The sequence below is a fragment of the Salarias fasciatus genome, chromosome 10 (assembly GCF_902148845.1).
Source record: "Salarias fasciatus chromosome 10, fSalaFa1.1, whole genome shotgun sequence".
NCBI lineage: Eukaryota > Metazoa > Chordata > Actinopteri > Blenniiformes > Blenniidae > Salarias > Salarias fasciatus.
The window spans coordinates 16,437,436-16,445,430 of NC_043754.1; the positions used below are offsets into that span (position 1 = coordinate 16,437,436).

Consider the following 7,995-nt stretch of genomic DNA (forward strand, 5'->3'; position numbering starts at 1 on the left):
TCCCTCAGGTGGAGAGGGAGGAAATGGTTGACCTCTGGGACGAGATGCTGCATATCTCCATGTTGGTGAAGGAGCTCCCGCCCTCGCTGCTGCAGTCCGGCACCGACGAGGACGAGGAGATGATGTTCTTCAGCCTGTGGAGGGAAATGATGAGCAGCGTCAGCAGGAACAGCAGCAGGCCGAGGAAGAGCCACACGTAAACGTAAACGTTGCCCTGATGTCCCGGGGAGGAGGCGGCGGCGGCGGCGGCCGCCGACGTGGAGGCGGAAGTCGGGGAGAATCTGAGGAAAGTCCCGTTGTCTGCCGCAGACACTCCAGTGTCATTGTGGTCCACCAGCGGGGCGTCCATCCCTGACGGCGTTGGAGGGAACAGACAGACAGATGTGTGAGGTTAATTGCGAGGCTGCAGACGCACAGCGTTCATTATCTGAATAAGCCGCTGGTTAAAGTTCTGTTCTGTGTCTTGCTGACGCTGTCAGAAATGTGGTGTTTCCCCTTCAGGATGCCTGCTGACACTCCGGCTCTCACCCACGTCCTCACACACCCTCCTAGCAGCCTTGGCTGCAGATTAGAAGGAAAACAAATAGCGATTCTGCTCTTATGATTTCAGGCCGGCGTTTCACTTCAGAAGGCGAACACGCTTCTATCAACTAACAGTAGCAAACAGTACTCATTTATTCTGGGCCTCCCGGAACAGCAGATGGGGATTTGGGAAAACTTAGAACCACCAAATTGGCTTACACATGGTGTTACTGACACACAGAAGAAATACTGCAGAGCCCCGAGTCACAGATGAGCAACTTTGATCCTTCTGAGGGCCTCAGAAAATTTAATTATAGAGCCAGAGAGCTGAAATATGACCAAGAGCTTAGATTAGGGTTTTTGTTTCACCTTAAAATCATCTAACATTGCTGTAAACAGTATTTACAATGGTCACATGGCTCAATCATTAGTACTATTACCTGTAAAGCTAATTGATTTATTTTTCTTGCTTGAGGAATATGATTTGCTTTTCGTTTTATGATATATTCATTATTGTACAAAATGCATACAGGGAAAGTGTAAACAAGCTAACCTGGTTGGAGCTAAGTGAATAATTCTAATGGTGCAATCAGAAAAAAAAAAAAGTTGAATCTTAGAAACAGTTTGACAGTTTGAGTTCACAGAGAAGAGACTGGCAGCTTCATGTTTGCACCAGCAGGGGGCGCACTTGCCCCGCCGAGCCCCTGCCTGCCTCTGAGCCTGAGGCTGTACAGTTGAGAAATGAAGGCGTCCTTATCAGATGAAATTAAACTCCTCATAATCAGCTTTCACAAAGACAGCTGAGAGCCGGTCCTCCTCCACAGTGTATTAACTCTGATAATAACGCTTCGTCACAAGTGTCTGCCACGGACTGGGAGATACGAGAGAGAGAGAGAGAGAGAGAGAGAGAGAGCATCGTCTGATCAGAAGACTCAGAGTCTGAATCAGAGGGGGACATGAGTCGACATGAGGCTTGTGTTGTATTGGGTTGAACCGGCCTTGTGTCTTGACCTGATCTTTGTCCGTGGAGAACGACTCTTCAAACTGAGGCACTGACGCATTAAGTTTAACCAGGACGGCAGCAGGAGGTCACCGCACTGCAGGAGGTCACCGCTCAGGCTTCACCTCATCATGTTCATCTCTTCCCTACTAATTATTACTTATGCCAACAGAGGTCACTTTAGCTGTTAAAAGATTGGTTATTCTGAGGCCTGCGTGTGTGAACTGTGCGTTCTTCCTTCTCTTGTCATCAGCCGGGATCAACCTCAGGCCAAGATGACTTTGAGTTGGAAAAACAAAAGTGTTAAAGAGGATGGAAGGATGGATTTAGATGAACAAAAGCTGCTGTGGTGAGTGAAAAAAACTGAACCTGTTTCTCTCAACTCTCTGTTCAGGCGAACTTTCCTTCTTCGAAACTGGTAATCTCCCTCACCAGTTTCTTATGATTGCATCTTAAACTGTCACCATTCTGCACATTATTTCATTTTTTCGTAAACTTTTATGTGAAGTTTGCTGGAAAAGTCTGTCTCCAGTCTATGTATTCCCTCCGTCTGACTCTGTTTTCCTCTTGGATGGTGCGTTTGACGGGAACTCTGCTCTCTTTAGTTTTCAGCCCAGCGTAGCTTCGGGGAGACGCTGCATAATGAGGAGAGATTATTTAGGCTGAGATCTCATAACCGAACTCCGTGTTTCCTTTATCAAATGTTCCCATTGGCTGTCCCAGCCAAATGAAAAAAAAAACAAAAAAACGGTCACCCTGCTTTATTTCTTTTTAGGGGATACTGTCTCTTTCTTTCTTTTAATGAATGTATTGATGCCCGCTGCACAGACGTTGCCCTTTCCTCCATCTGCTGCCTCCCTGCAAAGTACCTGCTCCGTCGTTTGTCTCTGCCAGCACCAATTCATCAACAGGAATGGTGTTTATTTCCCCCCTGAAATGATCTGACCATCTGGATCTCTGGTGTTTTAACCACATTTGAGAGCTCCGGCTGTAATTTCATAACTCTGAAAATCTATTTATGCCCGTCTGAAGCGTCCCTGGATGAGACGCCGTCCCCCCGGCCTGCTGACCTGTCCTCGGGTTGTTCCCCCCTCCTCCTCCTCCTCCTCCTCCTCCTCCTCCTCCGACACCTCCTCATCTTATCAGCGTGTCGCTGTCTTTCCAGCCTACTCGCTCCCGCTCCGTATAGGTTTGGTGTCATTAATGATATGTTGTTTTGAAATTGTGATCAGCCTCGTTCATTGTGAGCTGAAGTGGCTGATAATTGTGCTTAATGATGCTTTTTGTATCCAGGCAACAAGGTACGCTCCGCTCTTTTTCAAGCTAATCTACTTTAAGAGGGCAGACCGTGCAGTCCTGCTGAGTCTGAAGAGGTTAGACACACACACACACACACACACACACACACACACACACACACACACACACACACTCGCCTACTCACAGTAAATACCGGTGGTTTCAGTGGGATTAGCTGCAAATGTAACCATGTACCCCAAAAAAACAAGAAGGATCGATTGAGAGAATAATGTGTCTTAATTCTCTATGTGAGTTTTCAAGGTGTCTCGAGCACAGGTTAAACCATCCAGCCGTCCCTCAGTCTAATCATGCGTCCCTCCGCTTGACACATCTCATTCCCGACAGGGTGACCGGGGACTCGGAATATTGGGCCTTATGATTGTAGTCCATCACCAGCAAACGGATTGCATTCCACCTCCGACTGGCCAGGAGTCGTGTGCGTTTAGAGTTTCCTCCAAAGCAGCAGCACTCTGGCTTCACCGTCCATTTTCAGTTGCATGTGCAGAACCTTTACTGCGTTGAAAATTACTTTGGCTTCAGTTTATTTCTTCGCCACAGTAATTAAGTTAAATCTGTAGTTTTACTTCCATCAGTCACTATACAGCAAACATCTTCATTTCTACCTCAGTGAGGAACTGTACTTTTGTTAAATCTGAACTATACACATATTTCTGCTGGTATGAGCCAGATATGCTTTTTCATAAAATATCCATTTTAGTCACAGTTCATAGTTCGTATTTGTGGTGTGGTGAAGCAAACAAAGGGAAAGTTCACACCCGAGACCAGTTCATTTTCAATACTGGATCAAAAAAGAGAAAAAAAGCGTGTTGTTCAGCTGGTGTGACGCATATTTCTCTGACATAACATCTGCAACAAAGCTGCGTTCGGGGCTGCACTGCTGCTGTGCATGTGGGATAATTGTGATGATATTTTCACCTGCTAACAGCTCAATAACTTCTTAAAATAACATATAAAGGAGTCAAATCGGCAACAGAAAGCACGCTTCGGTGACAGTCTGCGGCCGCATGCCGGCTCGGTTCTCTCCGAGGTGGACAGTCCATGCCTCCTCGGGTCCCTGACGGTCCTCCTCCTGCGTGTGTGATGTGTTTCAGAGATCAGATGGAATCAGATGACACCTCCCAGTTCAGCAAATGCCAAGTTTCACCACCTGCTTTAATCCCAGCAGGGTGTCGTCAGTTTGCTTTGATTTATATAAATGAAAATGAGGTCTAACCTCTCGAAAACCATGCAGTAGGATTTCAATTTTTAGGGGATTTCCGTTTTCTCCTCCATGTGATGACTTTATGATTAACTTCCTCTAGGAGACACAAGTTTACTCTAGATTACTCTAAATCACTCATAACCAGGGATGGAAGTGACAAATCACCAATATGTTGCTGTAATGAAGAAGCGTTTAATGAACACTCTTCAAATTCACCCTTAATATTCACATAATCACTGACAGATTTCTTCTTTTAAAATCTTCTTTTCTACTTTTGTTTTGCATTGTGTCATTTTGTTATCAACCCTCTTTTTTTTGGAGAATGCAGCTGTTTTAAACATCTATCATTAAAAATCCAATTGAATGCAAAAAATAAAAAAAAAAATTCATCTACCATACTTTGAGTCATTTCCATGAAAACATGTTGTACTTTAGCTGGAGTCATCTTTACCAACAGAGCTTCTACCTGTAGTAATAATAATAATAACATTGCTCAGTGCTGTGTTGTTCAATGTTCAGTACTGACTGAGTTGTGTGTTTTCTTATGTGAGACCAGACTCTCCTCCACCGCGTCTCTACAACTGAGAGAATAGCTAACTAGCTGTCGAGGATCAATGTCTACTCTATTAGACCCAATAAGTGTTGTTTTCCAGCTCCGCTGGTAACACGGTTATCACGCAAACAGAATTACCAGAAAACACGCAACACAGCCTTCAGCGGCCGCTCAGGGTTCGATCGGTGGGACCAGGGAAAAACAGAAAAAGCATCACGTGGAATTATTTAAAAGGCCGATAACAACAGGGACACATGAATTCTTCATCGTGTTTGTCCAGCACTTCCCAGATCATACGAAGCCACAACATAGACTCCAGTTCGTCTTTTGTGGAGTTTGTACCTCCTTCTTTTGTCTCTGTTTCTGAGTCCTGATGTTATTTGCTCTTCAGTCCAACAGAAGCGCTGCTTTATCTTCTTTTTTTCTAAGCTGTGAGAACAATCAGTAGTATTTGTTTAACGCCACAGAAAAGCAGTTTTCACCTCAACATTTAATCTTCTATCGACTAGGTGGCTGGATTTGGTAACTCCCCAATAGTTATTGTGTCCTGTCAAATATTCTTTATTGGCCAAGTGAACATATTTGGTCACTCCCTCTTTTCTTTGTATTTCTTCCAAACTAAAAATAGTAACTTACCTACAATCACTGAATGTAATATTTTGTATTTGGCCTGGACAATTAGGATATGTGTGACTTAAGTAGAAAAGTGAGAATTTATGAAAATGAAGGAAAACTTCATAAGCTTCTAAATAATCATGGATTTTTCTAATCACATCCTTCATTAAAAATCCAGCAAAGAACTCATTGCATGTCATTTCACTTTAGCTTTAACTATAATTTGTTTTTAATAACTGTGATTTTGGTAAGTTTTTGAACAGATTTTATTCCATATTTACGGCCTTAAACTGCTTTACTTCAGCAAAAGGCCTTTTTTTGGGGGGGGGAAATGTGAATATTTAATGAAAATTTATAAATTTGCTTTGTTAAAATCCATAAATATCAGGTTTTATAGAGTTAAATTTAAAACATGAACATTTTCATTCTAGTTTCTAGCCTGAAGTTCTGCAGTAAAACCAGAGAAACCGTAAAGCTCAGTGAGGTTTGCTCTCCATCGCCATTCTTGCGGTTCTCGCTGACAGCTTCCATCAGAGGAAAGAGCTCTCGCTCTCTCAGTCAGACTCACTCAGGTGCGTCTCACTCCTCCCCTCTGAGCAGACGCTGCTTTTCAACTACTCCGCCCGGCTTCCAGCCTGTCCTGACCGTTCAGCCTGCTGGTTTTTCCTGCTCCTCTGAGAGGGCTGACCCAGTCTGGACATCAGTTGTCGACTGCTTTAACTGCATTTCACGCAGAAGCCTCTTCCCCTCACTGCCAGGCAGGGCGGGATGGCGTCTGAGTGTTTGGAGGCTGTTCTGTCTTTCATGCCTCTTATTCCCCTGCTTCCTCTTGAGCCCTCCAGCCTTCAGCTCTTCAGTGGCTTCTTAAAGGAGTGTGTTGCCTTTTCGCTCTCAGATATGACTACATCCTGATTATATATTTCGCCTCTTTCCGAGTCAGCGCCGGCTTTCGGGCCGTGTCAAGAGCCTATATTTTGCACAGCCACAGCTCTTTTTGCCGCACCTTCTTCAGACTGGTTCGCCTTTCAGATATTTCTCTGGATGGCTTCTGCAGCTTTCCTCCCTTTCCGCTGCACCTCTGATCCTTCTGCCTTGATTTGAGCGTATGACTTGTGCCCCATCATTCTGCATCTGAAGACGGAGAGCCAACTACTCTATTATTCCTCATTGAAGCCTTCAAGTCTCAGTGCCAGAAACCAATTCTGTCCACTTGTGGGAATCTACTAATCCATGGAAGCAGCATAAGCAGATATTTACTGAAAGCCAAACTTCCCAGTGAGATACACTCTGTTCCCCACTTTCTTCTGGTATTAGCCGTTCACTTCATGAATAAAGGATGAGATCCGTGTGTGGCAAAATGTCATGGCATTTGGGCTATATTCTCTCATGCGTGTGTGTGTGTGTGTGTGTGTTTGGGTGCGTACTTTCTGATACTGTGTTCACACCAGATGCCTGAATAAACAAAGGGAATCTGAGTCAAAAGCAGAAATACCAGGGGTGCCGTATGTGAAAATACCACTTTTACACACACACATGCACACACACACACACACACACAAATCCAAAGAGAATTCCACTTCAAATATCAGATTGCCCGGCGATTTCAAACATGGTAAATATCTCACGTCTCATATTCTAAGTCAGTTCTGCTGAAAAACCGAGCATGAATTTCAAATGGCTTCCACAGCCCAAAATACAGTAGAAAATCCTGGTAGGGGTCAAAGATATATGGGAATGATGAAAGTATAAAGAAAGTGTAGAAGCTTAAATATGCATTAAATACACACTCCCGAACCCCCTACTGCTATTTCAGCAAGACTTTGGATGAATTTCTCTCCAGTTCTGACTGTTTCGTGTCCTAAACAGTTGAAATCGCAGATATAAATAAACCAAGCACTGACGAACGAAACTTCACATTTGAAAACACGAGTGAAATTGGGGTTGATAGAATAATCGGATGTTTTTATTCATCGTTTTCACATCTGAATGACAAAAATCTCGCAGCACACCTGAGAGCACTCGAAGCCTCGCCCGGGGTCGAGCCTCGCTGCTCAGCGGTTCTTCCAGCCTCTCAGATATTCAGAGCATGAAAGTGGGGATTTCAAAAGGCCAAACTCAAATGGGATCTAAAATATGTTGCAAAAGGCCTTGTTATAACCACCGGTCAGGTAACAGGAGTTTCAATCAGAGCAGACGATCAGAGACAGTGATCATTATGGGGAGTAGGAAGCGTTGGACTTTTTTTTTTTTTTTTTCGGTGACTGGCCAGTGTAGATAATGAGCTCCTTTGCTTTGATGTGTGTGTGTGTGTGTGTGTGAGTGAGAGAGAGAGAGATATTGTTAGTTCATCCCTGTGGTGAAGAGTATTTCTACGCTTCGTCCCTCATATTTGCTAATTACTCAGAAGAGTGCAGTCCGTCAGTCAGTTGCCGACTCGGTGTCAGCGTTCGGCTCATTTGCTCTGATTGTGACGAGGAGATCGAGCCCTGTGTCATTTGAAACGCAAACCAACCATCTTCTGCTCTTTAGACTCAAATGACACTTTTACTTTTGACGTCCAATTATCTCTCATGCCTCATCGCTTATTTCCCACCCTAAAATAATAGAAATGCTCATTTGTAAAGTTAGTGAATGACATGCAGGCATGAATTCTATTTGATTTGCCTTGTTGGACTCATTTAGCATGTTTTTCTTCCCTCTTCAATCTATTCTTTTAACCACCTTTTTTTCTGTTTCTCCTTGTGACACACTGTAATATTAGTTCTGATTCTGTGCTGCATGCAG

General features: G+C 44.0%; 1 protein-coding gene across 1 annotated transcript in view; it reads right to left on the reverse strand.

Moving 5' to 3' along the window:
- The window catches only part of sertm1 (serine rich and transmembrane domain containing 1), an 8,339-nt gene continuing 344 nt past the window's right edge, over positions 1–7,995 (reverse strand). Inside the window, exons 2-3 of the mRNA XM_030100839.1 lie at positions 6,917–6,923; positions 1–356 (exon numbers count right to left, since the gene is read on the reverse strand). Of these exons, the coding sequence (XP_029956699.1) occupies positions 5–356; positions 6,917–6,918 (354 nt within the window). The 5' untranslated portion in view covers positions 6,919–6,923 and the 3' untranslated portion in view covers positions 1–4. The remainder of the gene's footprint in view (positions 357–6,916; positions 6,924–7,995) is intronic.